The sequence below is a fragment of the Barbus barbus genome, assembly GCF_936440315.1.
Source record: "Barbus barbus genome assembly, chromosome: 26".
Classification (NCBI taxonomy): Eukaryota; Metazoa; Chordata; class Actinopteri; order Cypriniformes; family Cyprinidae; genus Barbus; species Barbus barbus.
This window is the reverse complement of record NC_136754.1, coordinates 1,915,987-1,943,612: the sequence shown is the minus strand read 5'-3', so window position 1 is coordinate 1,943,612 and position 27,626 is coordinate 1,915,987. Positions and strand designations below refer to the sequence as shown.

General features: G+C 36.7%; 2 protein-coding genes across 2 annotated transcripts in view; both read right to left on the bottom strand.

The window, feature by feature from the left end:
- The window catches only part of LOC306846063 (microtubule cross-linking factor 1-like), a gene marked incomplete at its 5' end in the record, with an annotated part of 60,964 nt that extends 51,070 nt beyond the window's left edge, over nucleotides 1-9,894 (bottom strand). The window contains 3 exons of the mRNA XM_079379153.1: nucleotides 5,850-6,008; nucleotides 6,143-6,367; nucleotides 9,166-9,894. Of these exons, the coding sequence (XP_079235279.1) occupies nucleotides 5,850-6,008; nucleotides 6,143-6,367; nucleotides 9,166-9,894 (1,113 nt within the window). The remainder of the gene's footprint in view (nucleotides 1-5,849; nucleotides 6,009-6,142; nucleotides 6,368-9,165) is intronic.
- Nucleotides 9,895-12,176: 2,282 nt separating this feature from the next.
- On the bottom strand, nucleotides 12,177-26,740 carry rab12 (RAB12, member RAS oncogene family). The gene is made up of 6 exons (XM_079379165.1): nucleotides 26,329-26,740; nucleotides 19,007-19,067; nucleotides 16,942-17,080; nucleotides 16,720-16,809; nucleotides 15,459-15,563; nucleotides 12,177-13,922 (listed from the first exon to the last, which is right to left on the bottom strand). The coding sequence occupies exons 1-6, from the start codon at nucleotides 26,531-26,533 to the stop codon at nucleotides 13,815-13,817; spliced, it is 708 nt and encodes a 235-aa protein (XP_079235291.1). The 5' UTR covers nucleotides 26,534-26,740; the 3' UTR covers nucleotides 12,177-13,814.
- Nucleotides 26,741-27,626: the final 886 nt, after the last annotated feature.

The following is a 27,626-nucleotide window of genomic DNA, read 5'->3' as shown; positions in this document are numbered from 1 at the left end:
TATTTTTTATTTTTTTATAATTCATTTTCAATGTAATCATATTATAAATTCTATATATATGGGTAGTCGACAAACCAAAATTGGACTGTATCCTATGGTGTGACAGCAAAAATGTAGAAAAAAAACTTAACATACAAATAACATAAGAAAAATGTATCTTCATTCTTAAAATTACAAATAGCATGAGAGAGGTTTATCTTCAATGTTAGAGGGTTATTTTTTTTATTTTAATTTTTTTAAGTTTTTCTGTCACACACAGCTACCCATATAGTACTGATTTTAATTTATAGTGAAATCTATGGGGAAAAAAATAGTGTAATACAATATTTTTTATAAATCTTTGAAAAATTATGGAAATTATTCTCAGAAGAAACTGTGAAACAACATTTATGAAAATAATGCCACGTCAACACTTAATTTTCTTAAAAACAAGCCCAGTTTCCTTAACGCAAAATATAATTTTCTTATTTCAGCTAAGCATCTTATTGCTTATTTATCAACTGTGCAATTCCTAAATATGATCAATAGCTTTACTCACTTGCTAAAATCGTATTTTACTCACATTTAATGTTTACAAAATGCTTAATTTTGACCCTGAATATGAGTATTGAAGGTTCAGTAAAACAAAGCACTAATGACACTAATAAGAAAAGCAGACAAACTCAAGACAAAATGTCACCCAAGAAACTGCAAACACAGCAGTTCAAGCCACCATTGATATCGACAGTATTTTAAACAAGACAACAAGAAATAGATCAATGTGTTTTAAACCCTTTAAAAGGTAAATCCTGACAATCAAATGCATCAAACAGGGCAGCATTACATTATAAAGCACTTATGTGCTTTGAGAATCTTGAAATCTAGAGTTGCACCGTCCTGAACTCAGATGACATCGAATGCTGTATTTTTAGTTCAGAATGGCTCCTTCATAGCCAGATCAGTATTTAGATACTTAGAGCAGAAACAGCATCCCATCTGCCCAGATTAACCACATTCCATTCTGTTTAGCGTGTGATCGAGAGTCATCCAAACCTCTGCCATGCGTGCAGGTAGAAAATAAAGGTGCTTTGAAAAGATCTCACTGATCAAGAGCCATTTTATACTGTATTTACTGTTTTTGAGTTGCTATATGATTCTTTGGATATCCAAAACAGTCCTACTGTCAAATAATTGGTTGTTTAAATTATTTATTTCCTTTCCTTTCATTCATTCATTTATGCAAGTGCATTATCATTTCTCTTTGGAGTGTTACAAGCTGTTTGTGCATAGATAAGATCCCTGAAGTTGCAAAGACTAAAGTCTCAAAACCAAAGAGATATTCTTTATCAAAGTTAAGACTCGTCCACGCCCCCCTAAAACGGCTCATTAAAACACGCCCCCACATGTCTACGTCACGATGTGGGAATATTTGTGTAATGCCGCCCAAATGTTCACGCAAAGAAAGCTGGCGTGGTTTCAGTAACCGCTGTAGTGTTGATGCAGCCGTGTCAGGGAGACGTTGTGTGTTTCTAGGCGAAAGCAAAAGCACTTTATTTGGCCTTCCAAATGTAGATGCATTTAGGAATCATTAAGATTACTTACAACAGAACAGCAACGTATTTTATGGACGACCGTTTCGTGAACCTAGGAGAGGAGGTAAATCTGACTTTGCTATGACAATCTGGCACTTCTGAATCAGCGACTGTAAGTATGTTTTGTTATTAGTTTAAGTATTTGCTATTGACTGTTCAAATGCGGAGTTTTGCGCATCATGTGTGTGTTTGTGTGTGTGAGAGAGAGAGAGAGACAGGGTCACATCACAATGGAGTCAGCTGTCTTAATTGCAGCTTGTGTGCAAACACATACAAGCTTCATCACTGTGTCATCACGCGACTGATGGTAAAACTAAGGACATTATTAACTGTCTTTACAGTTATTTTGAAAGATGAAGCTTGCGCTTATTTAAAGGGGCATTACATTTCCGATGAGTGTGGTGTTCGGCCAATCACAATGCACTGTGCCAGTTGGCCAATCAGAGCAGACTGTGCTTGTCGGAAGGAGGGACTTTGTAGAAAACGACGCGTTTGAGAGAGGCGGGGCATAGAGGACCTACAATAATGTACAGTATTTGAAAGATAATGTGTTTTTTGAACATTAAAGCATGTCAACATATTCTGTTACACCAAATACACCAAATAATGATCTTTAAAAAAGCATCATACAACCATTTAAATGTATTTAAATATATATTTAATTACTTTATATATTTATGCATATATGTATGTTTTGGTATTTTGCTTTACCTTTTATTAAATAAATAAATAATATGGTTTTAAGATATACATCATCCAACATTTCGAAATGTAACGACATATACAATGAGAAACAATTTAAACATGCTTTCTAAAGAATAACGTGCACCAATAAATCATACACATTAAGACCAGGAATGTATATTAAAAAGCAAATAGGGTCAGTTTTGATTTCATGCTGACTGTAATATTTCAACAATTTTAATATCTAAAGCTATGAACGTTGAGTCGAGGTTGGCATTCCCTTTAAACTAAAGGCATGATATCAGATGGAAAAGCACGTAAAGTTAATTGAACATGGCAGTGTGCAAGAAACTGCATGATTCCACATCTGTTGTGTGTGGGGTGAAGGGAGGCATGGGAAAAATGAAGGGTATGGTGTGATGAATGCTGAAAAAGTGGAGCTAGACGTTTTCTGGGGCAAACCTCCAGAGAGACGCGCTATAGCTCACAAAGCGCTATTTCATCGCTTTCTCTCCTTCACACTCATTATATCTGCCCTTTTCCAAAATACATGATAAATATTAATACAAAAATAAAACTAATTCCTTTACACCATAAAGGCTGACAGATCTGTTTTTAAAGGAACAGTTCACCCAGAAACGAACACTGACACTCTACATGCAAGTCTGCTCAAATAAGCCGCATGAATTTTCTGTTCCACAGAAAGGAAGGAAAGCCATACAGGTTTCAAACGACATGAGGGAGAATAAACAATGACAGAATTTTTATTTCCAGATGAACTGTTCTTTAAGAAGATTTGTTGTTCCCCCCAGGGGATGTTTTACAATGCAGCAGATCTCAGAGAATCAGAGGGGATTCTGGGATACCAGTGCAATGATTCACTGTTGTGATCCTCTGCTGTTTGAACTGAAATAACAAGAGTATAGCGTACGCACATACATGTTTGTAAAGCAGCTCTAAAATCTTACTAAATCTGAAAAACACTATGCAAAATAGGCGATATAGACAAATAGGCAAAAATAAAATGCTCACCAATTCTGTATTTATTTGATCAAAAATACAGTAAAATTAAGAAATATTATTACAATTTAAAATAGCTTTTCGCTGTGTGAATATATTTTAAAATTTAATTTATTCCAGTGATGCAAAGCTGTATTTTCAGCATCATTACTCCAGTCTTCAGTGTCACATGATCCTTCAGAAATCATTCTAATATACTGACATGTGCATCACATCCACATTTACTCTCCTCCACACTGTAGCAGCATTCATCTGCATGCACAGACGGCTCTACCCGTGATTCAGTCTTTCCAGATTAGTTTCAGATTAACCTGACCAACTCCAGAGTAACTCCTCAGCATCTGATTACAGAGGCAGAGAAGCCGCTAGGGCCTCGCATACATTAATGCACAGGACAGCAGGCTTCAAAGTTAATGTATTCATCCATACTTCAAAGCAATTCACAGTACACTAACAGTAGGCGGAAGTCCAACCCTCAGGCCGCCCGGGTTTAACTGCCTTGTTCAACAAAGGTGATACAGCAAGATTTACATCACATCTACAGTCTGTGAATCATTTCCAGGTTTGTTTTAACTGCCTACAAGTAATATTTCAGGTTATTTGCAATTTACGCCTAATACTGCGGTCGGTTACCACAGAAAATGATTTATCATTTGATGAAAACAAGCAGTACTGCACTTGTCTGCAATACAAATAACCAATCAATATGTCAGTAACACTTTACAATATGGTTGCATTTGTTATCATTAACTACATTAGTTAATATGAACTAAAAATGTAAAGTTTATTAATTGTAATGTTAATTCCAACATTTACTAATACATTATTAAAATCAAAAGTTATTTTATGGTATTTAGAGGAACAAATATGAACTAACAATTTTAACTAATGTTAAAAAAATGAATAAATACCGTAACAAAGGTGGGGTTGATTCAGGATAACTGGGTGATATTACCCAGCCGTCTCAATTGCAAAAAGTGTCCCAATTTACCTGTATTCACCTTATTGCTCATTGCTTAATGCATTAACAAACATTAATGGGATCTTATTATAAAGATGACCAAAATATCTGTCACACTAATTCATATGTGCAAACACATTTTAGGATTCATAATGCATGATATTTGAATTTTTTTTATTTTTTTAAAGCTGCATTAACAAGCTTCACATTTTTTGATTTAACAAAATCTGAGCTGCTTCAGGATTTCATTGCAAGTGCATTATTGTAAATGCATTTGTGACCCTGGACCACAAAACCAGTCTTAAAGGGACACTCCACCCCAAAATGAACATTTGGACATTAATCACTTACCCCCATGTCGTTCCAAACCCGTAAAAGCTTCGTTCGTCCTCGGAACACAATTTAAGATATTTTAGACAGCATCCGATGGACGCAAAGTGCGTACACTATTCTCTGTCATCAGTAACATATGGATACGCTGTTTCCGTTCAAATCAGCGTAAATAAACGTACAATATGTATACATGCGTTACTCAGGACAGAGAACAGCGCACGCACTTTCCGTCCATCGGATGCTCTCCAAAATGGCGCCACGCTGACATAGAGACAGAGAGGAGATGAATTGTTGAATAAATGTCGTTATTTTTATTTTCTTTGCATACAAGAAGTATTCTCGTCACTTCATGAAATTCAGATTGAACCACTGATGGCAGATGGACTATTTTGACGATGTCTTTGATACTTTTCTGGACCTTGACAGAGTAATTTACTATGCAGTCAATGGGACAGTCACAAGCCTCCCGGTTTTCATCCAAAATATCTTAAATTGTGTTCCGAGGACGAACAAAGCTTTTACGGGTTTGGAACGACATGGGGGTAAGTGAATATTGACAAAATCCCTTTAAGTCGCTGGGGTATATTTGTAGCAATAGCCAAAAATACACTGTATGCGTCAAAATTATAGATTTTTATTTTATGCCAAAAATCATTAGGATATTACGTAAAGATCATGTTCCATGAAGATATTTTGTAAATTTCTGTAAATATATCAAAACTTCATATTTGATTAGTAATATGCATTGCTAAGAACTTAATTTGAACAACTTTAAAGGAGATTTTCTCAATATTTAGATTTTTTTGCTCCCTCAGATTCCAGATTTTCAAATAGTTGTATCTCAGACAAATATTGTCCGATCCTAACAAACCATACATCAATGGAAGGCTTATTATTCAACTTTCAGATGATGTATAAATCTCAATTTTAAAAAGTTGACCCTTATGACTGGTTTTGTGGTCCAGGGTCACATTTACTGCTTGTTTTTACAAACTAAAGAAATTATTGTATATAGTAATACGCTAAAAAGCTGTCCACATAAGTTAAGCTTTAAGTAAACAACCCAGAATATTCCTTTAACTGTTAAGACTGCAACCAAATCTCTCTGTACTTAACAATAAACAGTGTACGTGAATAAAAAGATGCACAATCACCAGAATACTTCACTAATATGCTTTTAAACATCTCCTCTTATAAAAAATCTGCCCTCTGTGATTCAGTTCAATAAAAGTGTGCACTATGCACAGGTATCTAATATCTAATACTGAAGCGTGTTGTACCTCTTTGGCTCTCTCGAGCTCGTTCTGCAGGGCCTGTTTGGAGATCTCCACCTCGATGAGGTTTTGCCTGAGCTGCTCGTTTTCATCCTCCGCCCGTGTGCGCTTGTCTTCCACTGTCTCCAGTTCATTGTGCAGACGCACGGATACATCTTTGGCCACCTGTGGACAGAAGGATGCATTTTATTACCTTGTTTTCATCTTTCATTAGTTCATAAAATTTAACCAATGAAACTTGTGATCTTAGATATCAAAACAAATATTTAACCCCCACACATTGACTCTAAAATAAGCACCTTGAGGTCCTGCTCCAGACCGCGCATAAGATCTCCGTCAACGTGTCCGGTCTGAGCTACACGCAGGCTCTTCTGTTCAGCCTTGCGCAGGCGGTACTGAAGGATCCGGCAGTTCTTGTTGGAGCGGTCCAGCTCCCTGCGCAGTTCCTGGAGCTGGTACACCTCTTCCTCCAGGTAACTGTCCCTGATCTCCTCCATCTCTGCTCGCAACTCGTCCACTTCATCCTAAAGCAAGCAGAATCAGGATTAGAATCAGAAAGAGAATCCGGATAGAAACTGAAACAGGATCAGAGTGAAACCAGAACTAGAATAAAAATCATAGTCTGGATTAGAATGAGAATTAAGACTAAAATCAGGATAAAATTCTGAATCATACTCATTCAGGAGTCTGATTAAATTGGATCTGATTATGAAATCAATTTACCTTCTGCAGGATTAAAATCTGAATAAAAATCAAAATGAAAGTCAGAATGAACAGCACAATCGGAATAAGAGTCAGAATCTAAATGAACATCAGAATGAAGAAAGAATGAAAAGAAGCCAAAATTAAAAACAGAATGCGCATTAAAATCAGAATGAAAATGAGAACCAGAAACTGGAACCCAAACAAAAATTTAAATCAGAATTTGGATTAGAATGAGTATCAAGATTAAAATAAGAATAAAATTCAGAATCATACTCATTCAGGGGTCTAGTTAAAATGGATCTGATTATAAAATAAGTTTACTGTTTCTAGGATTAAAATCATAATAACAATTAGAATGAACAGCAGAATCAGAATGAGAGTCAGAATCAAACTGAACATCAGAATAAAAATAAGAACAGAAACCATGAGAATCGTAAGTAGAATGAAAATGAATACTAGAAATAGAATGAGAATAAGAATTAGGATTAGAATCAGAATCAGAATCAGGACTGACGATCAGGGTTAGAAACAGAAAGAGAATCGGAAACAGAACTAGAATAAAAATTAGAATAAACATAAGAAGTAGAATCAGGATTAGAAACAAGGAGAATCAGAATCAGAATTGGACTAGAACTAGAACGAAGATCAGAATCAGAATGAGAATCAGCATTAGAAACAGAAGGAGAATAATAATTTAGAACTAGAATGAAAATCATAATTTGAATAAGAATCAGAATGAGGAATAAGAATCAGGATTGGAACAAGAATGAGAATCAGAATTACAGTAGGACTGAAAATAGAAATAGAATACAAATACTCAGTCAGGATTCTAATTAAATTAATCTAATTTTGCGATGTACATGAACTGAAATCACAGTCTGAAATGACAAAACAACCTCCCTATCAGACTAAAGAAAAAATGACAAAAACAAATAAGAGTGCAGGTAAAGAAACTGTAGTGATCAGTGAAACCCCCGTCCTGAGCTCTAATGAATGACTGTCATTTGAGACGCCTCATTTCCCAGTAAATACTACACAATGCCTCAGCGCATTCAGTGCAAACAAGGTCGAGGAAGAACGACAGAAAGGCAAGGAAAGACAGACAAACAAAGACAGCGAAAGAAAGACAGACAGTGACAAACAGCCCAAACACAATGACCTTCACTGTATGATGTTGGAGACAAAGTCATGTGACAGCAGCCGTATGGATGTTCCTGTCAAACATGAGTTATGGTGGTCTAAACGATTAATGTCATACTATAGCACTATAACATGGACCTATCGCTGTTTATTTGTTTAAATATTGATGCATACATGCTGCAGCATTACTTTCAGAGAGATAGACAGATAGAGAGACAGAAATGAGAGCGATAAGCACACAGACGCTGTGCACATCTGCTTTAGGGAGGCTCCAAACACACAGTCTGGCCCGGGTCAGGAGGGACGTGGCCATTACACGCACAGCTACTAAAGCAGATTAACATGACGTCTTCAGAGATAAACTTATGAAAATCCTGTTTGCGACAGCAGCTGAGCGCCGCACATCTGACAAATAAGATAAATCATTTATGGAATTATGCTAATTGGGTCTGCCTTCATCTACCCATCACACTGAGAGCAAAGACTGTGATGCGTTTCCTGCAGGAGTTTGAGGGTCTTTCTGATGCACGCTGGTTTCATCTTTACTCTGTGGACTGATGTGACCTAAAATCAGTTCAAGTGCAGATTTATGGATCTAGATCTTGCTCTCCTCACAGTAGTATGAGATTTATGGAGTACCTTAGTTGGTATAATGGCATTGTCAGTTAATACCATCACAGTTCTACTTATAAAAGATGTTGTATCATGTTTATAAGACACTTCAAGGGCCAAAAAATGTGCCATGTTACTTTTATGTATTTATTTACTCTGGCAAACATGTCTGTCAAAGGACTAAGCAGATGCTTTAATGAACAAATGCTGCAGTACTGTGGACAGAGTAAATGAATAGGATGAATTTAATACATGTGCAAGAACATAAAGAGGGTCACCAAGTGCAAAAACAAATAACACTCTCAAACGGATTCATAGCAGCAGCTCAACCCATAATCCTTCAGACAAACATCAGACATTAATTACAAATAGAAATAACAAAAAAAAAAAAAAAGGAAAAGTAAAATCTACTTTTATATTACATTATTTATATTTTATATTATATTTAGAATAGAAAATAGAATTTTATAAATAGATATAAAAATATTTTATGCAGAGAAAATACTTTAAATATCAGATTGCATACATGTATATAGATTTATTTTTATTTTATAGATATAAATGTATAATAGACTTTTATTTCATATTTGTATTATATTATATTTTTATGTATGTACACACACACTAAACAAGAAAATAAAAAAATACACATTTAAAAAAAATTATAATAAATCATACATAGTAAATCAAAGCTCCCCACTGCACCATGGTACTACCACAGTACTTTAAAGTTTAAAGCATCACCTTAATTGCAGCTTCATGCTGATAATACTGAACATTCAAGAACAATTTTCCACCGTACTCCAAGTTACTTTTAAGAATACCGTGGTAGTACCATAGTATACACTTCTGTACGTCGGCTCACCTTGAGGTAGTCATTTTCCGATCGAAGGTCTTCGATTTCCCTCAGCAGCTCCTCCTGGGCCATTTCCTTGCCCTTCGGTTTGAATTGTGCGTCCTTCTCGGCTTTGCATTTGTCCGCGTGCGCACCGGGCACAGGTGCAGCTCCCGCCCCTGAGATCCGAACCCGAACCCCGGCCGCCTGATCGCTCGAACACGATCCGCTGCCCGACTCCGCGTCGCTACTGGCGGCCTGAACGAGTCTCTGCTCGTCGGACAGCGGCTCGGAGGGACAGTCGGACAAATCCGAGCTGCTGTCCGTCTGACAGACGCCGCGTCCGGTGGGGACGCGTATCGGGGCCGGCCGTGCCTTGCTCTTGGCGATCTGCGGAGCGCCGGTATCCACCGCTTTGCAGGCCGGTTTCAGTTCGGATGCGGCATGCTGAGTGACCTTAACGGCCTTTTTTGTCGCTGAGGGCTTGGTGTTGCTTTTTGCAGGTGCTGATGCGGTTTTGTCCTTCGCGCTCGGGACGGTGCGTCTCGGAACGCGGCTCTGAGGCGTCACCGGCGCGGCGGACGCGTGCTGCTTGTTGAATTTAGGGGATTTTGGCACGATCGGTTTGGCCGTTCGCGAGTGGACATCCTTCAGGACGGGTCTGGCAGGGGACGGCGCGCGGTTTAACCTCTTCTTCTCCACCTGAGGATGAGGATGAGGGCTCTGCGGTTTAGTGTCGGAGCCATTGGAGCTCTCCATTATACAACCTGACAGACGGATCTCATCACTTCAGATTCACTCGCCCTCAGCCATCGCCGCATCGCTTCCGAACGGAATACGGTGGATGATGCGGTGTCCAGTGAGAATCTCCGTGCTTCTGTGCGTTGAATCAATCCGTCTGTCCGTCCGTCCCTCCCCCCGGGATTACGGTACTCCCATCTCTCCCTGCTGTCCTCTCCGCCTCCTGGCCGCGTCTCCCCCCGCGACTGACGGGAATAATCTGCAGCCGCTGCGGTCTGACGCTCCCCATCCGCGTCTCGTGGAGCGCATGCGCTTGTTTTTCACACACAAATACCGAACACACCCCTCCTCGCGCTCCGGTACAGGTCAGGCACGCGTGCGTACGCGTGGAGACGCAACGAGAGGCGCGCGCACACACGCGTTACTACAACAGAGACACAGGGAGAGAAACAATGTTTTACCTTTGGACATGTGCAATGAAAATAAAATAATGAAAACTAAAACCGATAAATGCGACCGGGGGAGTCTGTAACAATATTACAGAACACCACCGTTTTTCTAATGGTGCTGTCAGATAAAATATACCAGATAGAAAAAAACATTTCAAATGTTACCTTGAACAATAAACAAGGGATATTGTTAACCATTTAAAAAACGTGAAACTTTAAATGACATAAAATATAAAAAACCTTATTTCAGCTATAGGCTATTGCCAAGGCAGCATTTCTCATTTTAGTTTAATAAAAATAATAAAAACTATAAAAGACATTTATGTAAACAAACTACTAAAACGACAAAAACACACAAAATTGACAAACTAAACTAAAATCATATTAAAATAACTTAATGCAACAACTGAAATCAGTTAAAATTAAAGCACTTAACTAGCTGGAAATAAATAAAGTAAATAAAATTAAGCTAAATAGGCTAGTAATATTATAAATATCAATCATATTAATAACTAAAATAATAACTGAATATATTCAAATTAATGCTATTTTAAAATATAGTTAAAAACCATTTATAAATAACACTAAATGAACACTGGCTAGATTCATAATTAGTTTATGCAACAGCGCCATCATACTGTGAAAAGGAGGCAGTACAATTCTGAACATAAAGAAATCAAAACACTGAACACACATTATATTTTGCAATAGATAGCATAGAATTAATGCATATGTAAAGAAGATGAAACGCATCAGAATTGTGTAATAAATATATATCTTTATTTGCACTTCATTAGTTTAAGAATGCCACAAGTTATAAATACCACAAAACTGCTTAAACATGCCAAACTGTTTCAAATTAACTAATATCAACTTATTATTCGTACAAAGTACTCTTCTGTTTTGCAGTTTAATGAGGATCAGTCTCATTGTTTTTTGTAATGTAGGAAATACTGTGTTTGGCTGAGAGACTAAACCAAGACTAAGGCTTTTCTGTACAAAATGAAGGTTCATAAAGGCAACATGTAGCCTATTGCTACTAGAACAAAGAAACTTTAAAGAATGTGTTGAGTTGAACTTTTTCTGATGTGTCATTGGACAGTCTTCCCGAAGAACATGTCAGACTTACTAAGCTTCAAACAAAAATATATATATATATAAAAACAAAAACCTAAAGGCCAAAGCTTTGAGAAAATGCCTTCATGCACACAACAAACGGAAATATTATTGGGGCGTTTTGCTGTAAATAAAATAGAGACATAATAATAAAAAACAAAAACATGTTTATAGCTTAGTAAAATCTGACTCCAGGTTCAGAAGAAATTCAACTATCCAAAATTAATTAAACATTTGCCAATTAGAAAAGAAAATAAAAAGCACTTGGTGAAAAGGATCGAGGGATCGTTAGAGTATCTTATAAGGTTACAATATGGCACAAGCCTGCAAACATCAACTTTTTAAGGTTAGTACATGTTCCCTAACACTGTTAATACATAAACAACAGGTTTAGGTCAGTTATAAGCTTTCAAAGGACACACAGTTCAAAGAAGTTAAATCTGAAAATATTAGAATAATAAAAAAACAAAAAAGCTGCAGCAAAAAAAAACAGTTTTCACCTCAGCAACAGTCAAACATTAGTCCCTCAAAAACAGACACAAGATTGGTTATTTAATATTACACTGGTTTCGGACGAGAATATCAATGCATTACAAACAACAAACACACCGCCACTACACACACATATCATCTTTCTATTATTTGACATGTGCTGCATCTCATTAAACCTGTCCAAAATATTTAACCCCAAGAGTAAAAAAAATGAAAATTTATATTTTAAGTCTATTTTTTTTTGGACTTTATTTTCATGAAAATATTTCCACATCACTGTAATGAGAGAGAAAATTACACATTAGATTTATTTACGGAAAAAAAAGGTAATATTTGTTGAACTGCCATTAATTAAAGAGATTTTTTCACATTACACCAATTGGAAGGGGGAAGGAGTGTCATAGAAATAATGGGAAACAAACCCAATTTCTTTAAGCAAATATTTTTCCTATGATTTTGTGGTCAAAAATGACCTCAACATGCTTTCATGAAATTCTCCCAATAATAGTTTTTTTGTACGCACAGTAACTCTGTCAGTCCTCTATATTTAAGGACAGTTTTTATGAAAAATGCATCATATTCCCATAAACTCCCACAAAAACCTGTTGTTACTGCATATCTGATTCAGCTGAAACCGCCGTTCCCATCAAACACCTGTTATACTTCACTATATAACACAACTATATCATTCCTACAGTCCTTCATCTAACGCAGGCAAATGGTTCAATTCACTGTAAATCCAGTGCAGTCCGTGGTTTGTCCAGGAACGCAGAAGCAATAGTGATGTTAACTGAAGAGTGTTGTTAGGAACAAGTGTACTTATTCTTCCGTCCGAGTATCAAAACCAATGTCCCTTTTTACTCTCAATCTGCTCTCCACGTAGAAATAGCCCTTTCGCCGAGAGCATTTCAGTTTTGCAATCCAGATCCAGCGAATAAAACAATGAACTCAGTCCGAGTGACACCCAATTATTGACCTTCCTTTATTCTACTCGAGTTAAATGACACCGAAAAAAGACTAGGAAGCTCCGCTGCTAAATGATAAGGTTAATCCTCTGTACACAGGTCCTTCGCTAAAATTCAGCATTTCAGCTGTTCGTAAAATAGCTACAAATGGATTGTAGTGCAAAACACAACGGATAACACAAAATCCACCTCAAAAACAGTAACACTGATAGAACGTAAGGCATAAAGACAACCCAACCACGCTGGCTATTAATAATAAGCCAAACGAACCACCTCATAAACAGGCGACAGAAATTAATTACGCCTGGCATGAAATGTACATCCACTTTGCTTTTAATGCCAAATAAATTTGAAAGAAGCTTCCTAATTTGAGACCGGGAACGTTTTCGGTAAGAAATCAGCCGTGAAAAGTGAAGAGAAGAGAAAGACCAGGGTAGAGTATCCGTTGTCCAATAGAAATTGAAGTTTCTTGCTTCTACCGAGAATATATGACGATGTAAACTACATATAAATAGAAACTGATGGGTTATGATTCGTTTGTGCTCATTTCATGCATGTGTTGCGTGTGCAGCGCTTTTCCGATCAGGAAGGCACATGCCAGACAAACGCAATCCTGTGCTTCCCAGAAATGAGGTAGTGTATGTATGGGTCGTCAAAAATAAATGCATCTATGTGTGGGAGTGATGATACGGATGTTCTTTATTGGCATCTAGAGGTACCAAAATACGGAGCATGTTAAATTAAACAGTTTATGGTTTGTGAGGGATGATTATGTTGAGTGTTTTGTCTTTCATCTTCTCTGGTAATGACAGGCCATCATGTCATCACCCCTGGTGGTGGGAGGCTGTAACAGCATGTGTTGGGCTATAAGAGGGGAAGGTGGCGTTGGGCTTCTAAATAAAGCGTGAAGCGAGTCTCAACAGCAGCGCATGCGAGGCGGAGGCAGCTCTGGTGGGATTTCGGGTTCGGGCTGAAGGGACAGGACGCTGTTGGACAGCTCCTTACTGGGGACTTCAAGAGGCATCTGGGGAAAGACAACATTTAGTCAGTTTGTAAGTTGTCACAGACTCTTTAATAAATGACTGATGTGCACTGAACACAAAAATTGTAAGATCTTGTTCAAAAGAGATGGGAATCAGGGCTGCAAGATTAATCGAAATAAACCTGAAATGCATGCTGCAAATCTGGGTTGCATTTGGGAACGCAACAAGCGCTAGCCATCTTCCCAAACTTGCTTATAAACTAGATGTTGTCAACACCAGAGAAGCTTTAGGCTCCCTTTGGTTTTCGGTCAAAATTAAAGCTCAACATTTGAAAATTAAGAAATATATTGCAATATTACAGTTGTAATGTGATGTAGTAAAATGTTTGGTCCCACTTTATATTAGGTGACCTTAGCTACTGTGTACTTACATTTAAATTAATCATTTGATACAATGCACTTATTGTGTACATGTTTTTACATTGTACTTATATTTTTAAAAATACATATGTAGTTACATCTGTAATTCATTTCTGTAATTACATTTTTAATTACACTGTTGACCCACCCTTAAACCACCAAACCTGTCCCTAATCTTACCCGTATCCCACCTCAATACCAGCAAAAGTGTTTTACAATACAATATGACCACAATAAGTACATTGTACTTATTTTTTGACGTAAGTACAGAGTAGTTAAGGCCACCTAATAGAAAGTGTGACCAATGTTTTTTCTACTTAGTTCCTCATCTCATAAACTAAACCAATAATGAATTAAGGAAATACACACATAATAAAAAACAGAATATAATAAATACAATAAACTATCAAGAAATATGATGTGAATAAAATAGAATATAGTAGGGAGATATGAATGAAGCAGAGATTTTTATATAAAAAAATGATACAAAACTATAGTGTATACTTTTTTACTGTAAAATGAAATTATTTTTATTGTATCATTTTTCTTAAATACTTGACTTTATTTTACAGTAAAATATTACCAAATATCTTATTTTCTTTCATATTATTTAGGAATTATTCATTCTTATTATTTCATAGTCATAATGTTATATAATCACAAAATTCACTTAAAATCACATTTTAAAATCGTAATAGCAATTCTTTTTTATTTTTAAAGAAAAATCACTATTTTATTATTGTTTCCCCAAATCATGCAAATCATAGTAAACTAAAACGTCAAAGAAAGAAATGATAAATAATTACTGCATTGGCCAAAGTTTGTCATCAAATCTTCAAAAGAGGTTTTTGTTTAATCTCACCTGCTTTGGTCTCCAAAATGTCATATACAAAACAAACTGTGGGCAATTATTGGCCATTATACACTAGAAATTGGGTCAGACGTTTGGCAAATGGTCAAATTTTGTCTTTGCATGTCTACTGAAATCCTGAAAACTCCTTGTCTCATGATGATATAATTTGAGCCAGAAACACTCATGATAGTTAATGCGACATTCTCAGACACTGAGAAACTCACTATTTTTAATCAAAGGTTTCAAAATTAACATTTTGATGAACCAAGAATTTGTTGAAACCGTAATAAAACAGCTCCACTTACCTTACTCAAAATGTCATCAACTAGTTTAAGGAATATCTCATCCACATTAAAGTTATCCTTGGCACTGGCCTCACAGAAACGCATCCCTGATATCCGTGAAGCAAACTGACAGAAATGAAGACATTTATTTCAGTGTTATAGTGCGTCTGAATGGGTTAAACAGTCAAATAATTAAATATTTGGTACATTTCTAATGCAATCAGCTGACTTAAGTTCTTTATTCTCCTTAATGGTATTGCATGATGTATGGACTGCTTTTATGATACTCAGATCAAGTAACAACGGCTGGGTGAACCATTCCAGTAAAGTGTGCTTTCACTAGTCCTGTTAGCTTTAGTCTCAGTGGGTTTGGGAAGGAGGCATTATTCAGAGCATTCAAGGAATTTCTTTGTGGAGGTCTCAGACAGAATAATGTCCCTGTGTCCAGGGCTTTGGACGGACTCAAAGACTCGTAACGCAGCATTGTCCTCCACTGAACTAAATGTCATGGTAAACCTGAGACAGCTTTATACAGCTGAATTTGAAGTAGTTTCAGGCTATAATAAAGTTCTAATAGCAAATAATAAAGAATTCAACTAATTCTGAGGTGCTGGATTCAAAAATAGAATGAATGTATGACATTGAATGTATTTGAACATATTTTTCCACTCCATTACAGTTTGTAAGTTAAATGATACATTTTGAATACCTCTTTTGTCATTAAAAGCATTAAAATAAAAATGTCTGATATTTGATTGCTTTAGTTGTTTTGATAAGTGCATTATATACAGTATATCATTTGAAAATATTCGATTAGATTAAATATTACTTAAATTTAAACTAAAAAGTAATAATAAATACTATTTAAATAATCCTAAAATAAGAGTGATCTCACCCTCCCAGCTTGTTGTTGTGAAAAAAACTGTACATGACAGAAAGTTATTACTTTTTTCCACTCAGCATCTTCACATTAAGTTATATTAAATTAAGCAATATTTAAAAAAAAAAGGAAGAACCATTTGTTATTTATAGAAAAAAGTAATTAGCTAGCAACACTGTTATAGCTAACTACAACTAAAACTATTAAAAGTCATTTTCAGTAATTGAATTAAAGTGCTAAAATGACTAAAACTAAAATAAAATGGAAAAATAATATATATTAAAAAAACAGCGAAATTATTAAAATTAAAACAAAGTATTTATTATATATTATGTTTATTTATTCATATAAAAATAAATATATAATAAATATTAAACAATACTAAAATAACACTGCTCTCACCCTCTCAGCTTGTTGTCGTGAGATGGCGCGATCAGACTCACAGTCCAGTTTGTTCCCAACCAATAGTAGCTCAGCATCCTCTGACGCGTACTGCACAGAAACAAAACAACACATTAATAAAAAGCGTTCTCTTGGTGTGGATACATAGGCATTAGATATACAGTAGATAGATATTTGCTGCATAAGAGATAACTAAAACTAGCGTTTTAGTTGTTGGAGCACCTTGTCTATCATCTTCATCCATTTAGGCAGGTCGTCAAAGGTTTCCTGCTTGGTGATATCGTACACCAGCACGATGCCTTTCGCACCGCGGTAATACGCTGACGTGATGCTGTTAAACCTCTCCTGACCTGCTGTGTCCCTGCAATCATTTTTTTCAATTTAATAAAAGATTTCAAAGACAAACATAACATGCATCAATGAATCATTCACAATAAAAACAGGAAGGTGTGTTATTGACTTGATCAGATCATTTGCTTTACCAATAATTTCATGAAACATTCATATACTTCAGCAGTATTTCATCAACAATCTTCAAAAGGAAAAAGATTCATTTTGAACATCACGGCACATGATAGACATTCATTTCCTCATTTTTACTGTACCTTATTCACCCTAGTCTGGCTGCATTTTTTCCAAAACAGGATATGTCACAAAGAGGACCGGTGAGGCGTCACATGTCAATGAGCAGTTAAGATGGACAGTGAAGGACTGCCATGGATGCTGGGTAGCTGGATGTGAGCGGACATGTGTTACAGACAAGACGTTCAAAGCATCTGCAGAAGTGTGGTGCGAGAGAAGCCGGTGAGGAAATAATAATAATGATGATAAAGTGGGTGGAGAGGCGATGGGAGATTAGAATTAGTTTATGATTGGTTGGAAAATGACTGAACCGGAACAATAAAGGTATGGAATAACAGAAATATTAGTTTACAGACTGTACCAAACTGAAGAGAAAAGAACTAGGGCTGTCCATGATTAGCTCAATAATTTAATAGACTATTCTAATCCATTGTTTATTAATCAATTTTGTAAAAATGAATAGGGCTTAACATAATCGCAATGAGAAAGAGAAGCATCTGTATTTTCTATAAGCCCCACATTATTAGTGAATGTATGAATAGTAAATTCAACAAATTAAACTTATACTAAACAGCCTAAATGATGAAGTAAAATGTAGATACATTTCTTGAATTTATATTTTTAAACTATGAGGACTCTCCCATGTCATTTGCAGTATTAATTTTAAATCACAATCAAAAATATCGCAACGTAGCACTGAATAAATTAAACTTTATCTGAATAGAACTCCATAGAATAGAACCAAACTGAATATAATACATCAGGCCCAAATGAAATAAAACAAAAGAGAAACGAGTAGAATCTAATAGAATATAACAGAGCCAAATTAAATAAATCAGAATAGAATAAAAGTAACAATGGAAGCTTGTTTCCACCACAAATATCAACAAGGTAATTGCGACTTTTTATCTCACAGTTCTGACTTTTTCTTTTGCGATTCTGAGAATAAAGGTCCAAATGTATTTATTTACCTTTTATATAAAGGTGGGGGGGGGGGGGGTGGATTGATCTCAGATTGATTCTGCGATCAATCTCAGAATTCAGAAGAAAAACCCAAAATTGCGAGAAAGTCAAAATTCTGAGTTTATATCTCGGATTTTTTATTTTTTCATCTCGAGTCAAAAAAAACTTTCCTAAGAAACGGATCAGAATAGAGTAGAATATAAACCCAGACCACAACAGAATCGTAGAAAATAATAGAACAGGAACGATTAAAAATTAATCGAATGGAATAAACAAACGGCAGTCGGCAAGATTGACAGGAGCAAGTGAAAAAGGATGTACATGGACATACATATCAGTTAGTGTTATGATATTAGTGATGAGATCACAATTAAAATGCATATATTCACATTCACTGTTGAATTCTGGGATGCTGCGAGCATGCAATCACAAATTAAATGTCACAATATTAGTGATGAGTACACTGTAATGCCTTGATAATGCTTTCTGATGGTAAAATTATGACTTGCAGTGAGTTTACTCAATGCCACAGCGTTAGTTAAAAGTTGGTGAACTGTAAGCAAACAGCTGATTAAATCTCAGCAGCAACACATGAAAGATGTTTGACTGTGAGTCTCAGAGATTCTAGACTGGAATTTATGACTTAGTGTGGAGCGACTTCATCTCATGTGCTTCTGAGACACAGGAAGTGACATGGTGGGCTGAGTCAATGATAAGGACACAGCACTTCCTCTCCACTCACCAGATCTGTAACCTAATCTTCTTTCCTCTCAGCTCCACCGTTTTGATTTTAAAATCCACACCTTCAACACAAATGAGAAGAAACAAGATGTGAGATCAGTCATTCTGCGTCTTCAAGCTTTACAGTGCCTCTAAAGTTCATAGCTTTCAAACACATCATGGAAATTATTAATATTTAATAGGGGAAGAGTATGTTTTGTGCCTAAATATTCCTGTTTATGAAAATAAACAGCCAAAGTCAAAACACAGATCATGTTCTCTGGGCTTGTATGACTTTCACAAGTGTGACAGAGCACAAACTTGAGGTTGGGCATGTTGTAGCAGCAGCTGTGAACGTGTGTCTGGCTATTCTGGGATATTGGTTTAGTAAGCATGCAACTAATCTGATGTGAAGGCCTGTCATGAGTGAGTGAAAACCTTGCCATATCAGTTTTCACATGTGCGCAAGTCCAAACATCAATCCACCATTTATGCATTGCATAAAAATCACTGATTTTGTAGCAAAGAGTTTTAAAATTGTAATGTGTGTTCTCTAAATGCATCGTTCATCACATGACTGATGCAGATTGATTCAGACCTTGGCAGATCTCTTGTGTAATTACATTATAAAAGCACTATAATTACATTACAGAAGCACGAGAATGTGGGATGAAAACGGTTTAGAAACAGATGCAGACTCACATTCATGTTAACATGACTATAACATAACATAACATGATATAACTCTTTTAAATCTTTTGAATTGTTTGCATCCATCTGCGTGATGAAAACACAACGGTGTGATTATTATTAGGAAAATGTTCTCTGATTTACGTGGTCACAGGCCCAGATGTGGTTTTCTAACATCTTGCTGAAACGTTTCTATTCACACTGTCAGGAGCAAAACTCACTAACTAGGGGTGTGTTCCCAAAAGCAACTATGGCCGCAAGTTCCATCGTTACCAATAGAGTTCACTGGAACTTGCGACCGCAGTTAGTTAACGATGCTTTTGGGAAACGCACTCCAGACTCCTCTGACTTCTGAGGTGTTGTCGTGTTCTCCTGTTACAGTGGTCATTATATTACTGCAACTGTTTATGTTAGAAGGTAAACACATTTTGACTTTGATTTTTGACTTTGATTCCACAAGTTCACTAAGCACAGTTTACTAATTATGTATATGAAAACAAATACAAAAAATAATATTGATATTATTTATAATTATATAATTATCTATTATATGTACACAATATTGTGAAATACAATTTAAAATGTATTTTAATATTTTGACATTTAAAAACATTACACAAACACATGCATGTGTGTGTGTGTGTATATATATATATATATATATATATATATATATATATATATATATATATATATATGGGTAGTTGACGTATCAATGTGTCCTATGGTGTGACGGGAAAACGTAAAAAACTAAAAATAAACTCTAACATTGAACATAAACATATATAGAACAAAATTATAAACGCATCACTTTTGTTTTTACCCCCAATTTTCATGAGCTGAACTCAAAGATCTAAGACTTTTTCTATGTACACAAAAGGCCTATTTCTCTCAAAAATTGTTCACAAATCTGTCTAAATCTGTGTTAGTGATAGGGGTGGCACGGTACACAGATGTCACGGTTCGGTACGTACCTCGGTTCGGGGGTCACGGTTCGATACAATTTCGGTACAACAGGGGAAAAAAAAAGACTACTTTGCTCAGTTTCTTTTATTTTTATGTGAAAATGCTAAATATTATTACATGTTATATATATAAAATCTGTTTTGTTTTCATTGTGAGTGTACATAAATAAAAGCAGACCTTTAACTACAAGCAACAGCACAAATAAAAATACAATAGAGTAAAGATACAAATAAAATAATCAGTGATTTTCAGGGGTTTTTTTAGGTACAGAAATTGAAGTACGATTAAAGTAATCAAAGGTAAAACAGCATTGCATATTTGACTGTATAAATTAAAGATTACTCTTTATTAAAGTTACAAAAGCGATTCAATCAAGAGCAGTGAGTGATTTCTTTGTTGTTGCTGTTTATTTAATATTAACTGTCACTTTAAGAGAAAGCACTGATACTGTACGCCCAGCCGGCTATGTCTGCTATAGGATACTTACCAAGACTGGCATTTTGACAGAATTTTGTGTGAATTTATCCATTAAAACACAATACTTCAGAGAGAGCTTCATATTTGCGCGCGTTCAGAGGCGCAGGTTTGTGCGCTTCTGATGAGCGCACGCACAAATCTTCTCACTGCGCGCGCGAGCTCGCGTCCTCTGGCTCTTAAATATTTGAGCTGGCAAAGCTTACATGACTTTAGTCTAAACACCGATATCAACGTGTGCTGTTCAGGTCTCACCTGTGCGCGCGCTATCAGCACCCGGGTGATGACGGAATAAATGCTCATATTCCAGCATACGCACTCGCATTGAACAAGAGTGAATGATTTGTCCACTTATTATTTTTTTTCTCTTTCTCATCGCTGTTGTTATAATGTACTGGGAAGCCAGAATGCGCATCCATTAACAGAAACATACATTAGCCGAACCCTATTTGTTTTACGTGTTATTTATAACAAACCACATGCGTTGTCAGAATTCAGTTGAACCGCGGTCCTAGCGCGTGCCGAACCGTGTGTGGAGAACCGTGCGGTTCGGGTTTTTTTCCGCGAACCGTGCCACCCCTAGTTAGTGAGCACTTCTCCTTTGCCGAGATAATCCATCCACCTCACAGGTGTGGCATATCAAGATGCTGATTAGACAGCATGATTATTGCACAGGTGTGCCTTAGGCTGGCCACAATAAAAGGCCACTCTAAAATGTGGAGTTTTATCACACAGCACAATGCCACAGGTTTTGAGGGAGCGTGCAATTGGCATGCTGACTGCAGGAATGTCCACCAGAGCTGTTGCCCGTGAATTGACTGTTAATTTCTCTACCATAAGCCGTTTTCCAAAGGCGTTTCAGAGAATTTGGCAGTACATCCAACCAGCCTCACAACCGCAGACCACGTGTAACCACACCAGTCCAGGACCTCCACATCCAGCATCTTCACTTCCAAGATCATCTGAGACCAGCCACCTGGACAGCTGCTGCAACAATCGGTTTGCATAACCAAAGAATTTCTGCACAAACTGTCAGAAACCGTCTCAGGGAAGCTCATCTGCATGCTCGTCGTCCTCATCGGGGTCTCGACCTGACTGCAGTTCGTCGTCGTAACCGACTTGAGTGGGCAAATGCTCACATTCGATGGTGTCTGGCACTTTGGTGAGGTGTTCTCTTCACGGATGAATCCCGGTTTTCACTGTACAGGGCAGATGGCAGACAAAGTGTATGGCGTCGTGTGGGCGAGCGGTTTGCAGATGTCAACGTTGTGGATCGAGTGGCCCATGGTGGCGATGGGGTTATGGTATGGGCAGGCGTATGTTATGGACAACGAACACAGGTGCATTTTATTGATTCCATTTTGAATGCACAGAGATACCACGATGAGATCCTGAGGCCCATTGTTGTGCCATTCATCCACGACCATCACCTCATGTTGCAGCATGATAATGCACAGCCCCATGTTGCTGGAAGCTGAAAACATCCCAGTTCTTGCATGGCCAGCATAATCACCGGACATATCACCCATTGAGCATGTTTGGGATGCTCTGGATCTACACTCCTCTTATGATCAGTGGGACCCCTGTGAAGAGAGTGAGTAGCTTCAAGTACCTCGGTGTAAACATCTCCGAGAACCTGACTTGGACTACACACATCCAAACACAGGTTAAGAAACCAAGGCAAAGACTGTACCATCTGCGACAGCTGAGGAAATTCAGGGTCTCACCAGCAATACTGAAAACTTTCTATTCAGGGACCATAGAAAGTGTATTGACTCAGTGCATCTCAGTGTGGTATGGAAACAGCTCCAATCAGGACTGCAAAGCACTACAGAGAGTTGTGAGCTTAGCTGAGCGCATCTCAGGGTCTGCTCTCCCCTCTCTGCAGGACATCTACCTCAAACGCTGCAAAAATAGAGCTGTCAAAATAATCAAGGACTCAAATCACCCTGGTAACCGTCTATTCACTTTGCTTCCATCTGGTAAGCACTTCCGTAGCCTGATGGCAAAAACTGAGAGACTTAGGAGGAGCTTCTTCCCCCAGGCCATCAGGCTCCTAAACTCAAACTCTGTGTCATAACATCACTTGACTCCATGTAAATATCACCATATCAATAGCTATTCATAATTTTTTATAGTGATTTACTATTAATTTATTTTTATAGTGATTTACTATTAATTTATAGTGACCAAAATTATCACGGTTATCAGTATTATCACGGTATTGTTAAAATGTGCTGGAGATGTTCAAAAAGTACCGATACATAAATCACTTCACCAAGTTCTATACTTAAAAATCAACAAACAGCAAATAAAATTACTTTTTGTTTGCATAATCACTAAAACAATAACATTACCAATGAGGTCTGGATTTTAAATGACAACTTGACTGACACCAGTTTAATAGCATGTTCAAATAAATAATGTAAATGTTCAAATAAAGCTTTGAAAAAGTTTCATATAAAGGTAAACCTCACATTTCAGCCTTTAAAGAAAAGAGTTAAGTCAAAATGATAATTGATTAATAAGGGGAAGGGGAGAAGGGAAGTGGTGTGTGGCCAAGTATGGTGACCCATACTCGGAATTTGTGTTCTGCATTTAACCCATCCAAGTGCACACACACAGCAGTGAACACACACACACCGTGAACATACACCCGGAGCAGTGGGCAGCCAATGCTGCGGCGCCCGGGGAGCAGTTGGGGGTTCGGTGCCTTGCTCAAGGGTCTCACCTCAGTCGTGGTATTGAGGGAGGAGAGAGAGTGTTGGTTATTCACTCCCCCACCTACAATCCCTGCCGGACCTGAGACTCAAACCCATGACCTTCAGGTTACAAGTCCAACTCTCTATCCACTTATCTGCTCCATAAATAATTCTATATAGCTTATCTGAATTGTTTAAATATGTAGAATCCACATAAGCTTGTTTTTCATCAACCGGTTAAAATTTACAGCAGGTCATGCAAATTTGGTCCGTTTTTTGGCCAGACAGAAACTGCACACAGGCTGAATGTAAATAAGTGTCTGTAAATCCACTCTCTGACAGCAGGTGACGCTTTATATGGAAAAGCTGAATTACAGCTGATGCCCGTGAACTCCGCGAACAAAGCAGTATTGCGTTTAAGAACACTTCCTTTAGGTATTACATGGAGCTGAGATGAAAACAAAACATTGAATCGTTTCAGAAGACAGTCAGATCCTTCAGAGGTACATTCATATAATTAATTCAGTGATATATTCATTTGTATAATTCCCTCAGCACTCTTTTAAAACCTCCCAGCTTTTCCGCCCTGTTTTCACTCAGAATGAAACTCTGCTGCCGTGCGCTCGTGAGACTGTTACACTCTGCTTTATGCTGGACAGTATTTATTTATCCTGTGTTGTTCAGATCGTGGTAATCGAATAAGGTTTTAATGATAATTAAAATATGAAACGGTAATACTAACCGTGGGGAATTTTTATCATGATTTATCGTCAAACCGGTAATCCTTACATCCCTACTCATATTGCTGCTATTTAAATACCCTGTACAACTTTTTGCACATTTCTCTTATTACTATTTAAGTCAACAACATACTGACCTGCACATTCATATTTATATTTTTTATCTTTTATTTTATTCTCTTATTTTTTCTACTTTTCTTTTTCTTAATATCAGTATACTTTATAATTGCACTGTCCTTGGAGCGGACCTGACCTACATTTCACTGCTGGTTATACCCTGTATAATTGTGTATGTGACAAATAAAAATCTTGAATCTTGAATATACGACAGCATGTTCCAAGTTCCTGCCAATATCCAAGCAACTTTGCACAGCCATTGAAGAGGAGTGAACAACCTGATCAACTCTATGTGAAGGAGATGTGTTGCACTGCATGAGGAAAATGGTGGTCACACCAGATACTGACTGGTTTTCGGGCCCCCCCAATACAGTAAAACTGCACATTTTAGAGTGGCCTTTTATTGTGGCCAGCCTAAGCCACACCTGTGCAATAATCATGCTGTCTAATCAGCATCTTGATATGCCACACCTGTGAGGTGGATGGATTATCTCGGCAAAGGAGAAGTGCTCACTAACACAGATTTAGACAGATTTGTGAACAATATTTGAGGCCTTTTGTGTACACAGAAAAAGTCTTAGATCTTTGAGTTCAGCTCATGAAAAATGGGGGCAAAAACGAAAGCGTTGCATTTATAATTTACGGCACACAAATGCGGAAACACTTCAGGAGTGTTGAAGTTATCGTCGGATTGGTTGATTTATACAGGATTTCCAGGAGATGTGCGTGTCGCGTTCTTTAACGTTCCGCCTAGAAACAAAGATGCCGTGGCACCAAACCCCCTCACGAAAGAAGAAATCCGTTGTGTTTACAACTGTGACGACAAACGCTTATCAGGATCAAATAAACGCTGGATTTTCAAAAGCATGTGAAATATTGTCTCATGTCTCATATTGCATTTTTAATTTTAGTATTGTAATTTCGTATTGTATTGTGGGGCATCTATTGAAATAAAAAAAACTAAAATATCAGTCGAGTACTTGTGAAGGTTACAACAACATGCCCAAAATGAATGTAGAAGTGTACCCACCGCAACCTTGCATTTATTGCATACCGGTGACACTTCAAGGAAAATCTTGTGCAATTTAGTTTTGCATATGTATACACATGAATTAAGTTGTGTTAAATATCCATTGTTAACTACCTGTGCAATATGAAACTTTTCTAAAACACTAATAGCCAACTACTAACCATCAATAGTTTACAAATTAATCTGTCTACTATCTATGCTTACCAAACTGAGTATAATTATCCATCTATAATAAACTAGATTAATAACCATCTATGGTCTACTAAGTAAACACTGATAATCACTGATACAGTTTATATATATAAATATATATATTAGTTACATATACATTCCATACTAACTAGCTGCGGTTGTTTAATTAACGTTACATAATTATAATATTGAGATTATTAATTATCCATTCTTAACTGTATATGCTGTACTCATTATCTATCTATAGTTTACTATTCATACCTTGGATACAACTGAACTTACTTGAGCAGATAAACACAATAATGTGGAACGTATTGTTATAATAACTAAACAGAAAGATAACAGATACAAATAGTAAACAAACAAACTGAGAGTCGTTGTTGTTGTTGACCCTCCAGACTAACAGCTTTCTCTTTCCGTCAGTTTGTCTTACCTACAGTGGACTTGCACGCCTCGCAGAAGGTATCATCCGTGAATCTCTCCATCAGGCTGGTCTTTCCCACTCCACGGGAGCCGATGATGATCACCTGCAGTTTATAATCAGCGGCTCTCGGCGGCATTTTCCTGCGGCGCTGCGACGCTCCCACAGCGGGCGAGCCACCGCCGGCCCTCCGCTGGACACCAAACCCCGGCTCCATCCACCACTAACAGCCAGTCCACATCTGCCACACGGCCTGTCCGCTTCAAACACGCCCGCACATCACGGAGGGAAACTTTAATAAACTTTAAAGCGGCTTTTCTGAAGAGTTTGCCAAAGTTTTCAATCTCCTCAGTCAGTCAGAGTCGTTCTCCTGCGCTGGGAATACTAGAGCGACCGTGACGTCACCACCACTTCCGGTTCCAACGCGTTCCAAAGGAAGAGTGGAGCAAAAATTCCTTTTAGAATAAACTCTTGGAAGATTATCCATTATAAATATTATATGTCAGAAGTCAAAAATAAACAGCAGACATTTTAAATAGTTTTTTTTTACTAAAAAAGCATACAAAAAAGTATAATTTAAAATTTTTCGTCTACACTAAATATTTTACACTATAGTGTAAAAATATGTTTCCATTATGGCACCAGTTAAAACCTTTCTCCATTTTTTGACAGTAGAAAAATTATCTTTATTAAGACAATTTAATGATTGCACATTTAAATATTGCACATCTATCCGTTAATAAATAAATAAACAATCGAGTTTCCCTTATACATAAACATATGAATGATAAAAATAAGGAAAATATTTATAAACACATTTAAAATATTACCTATATTCTATTAAAATCTAAAATTCAAAGCGTCAATAAATAAATAAAACAAATAAGTACTACTTATATATAAATAAATGTGTAATGAAAATAAGGAAAATATATATAAACACACGAGAAATATGCTATCCATATTCTATATAACCACAAAAATAATAAACATGTCATATTCGTGTAAATAAATACATATGGTCTACTTCACACACTTTATAATATAATATAATATAATATAATATAATATAATATAATATAATATAATATAATAAAAAGGTAAAAGTCCAGAAACACATTGAAAATGTTATCTATATTCTATCATAATTAAAATAGAATACAATTACACATTTTCAATCCCTAAATAATTAATTCATTAATTAATTAAGAAATAATAATGATAATAAATATATTCTACCTATACTCAAATAAATGTATAATAAAAACGAGGCAAGTGTGAATCGCAGATGTTGAATGGTGCGTTGCAGC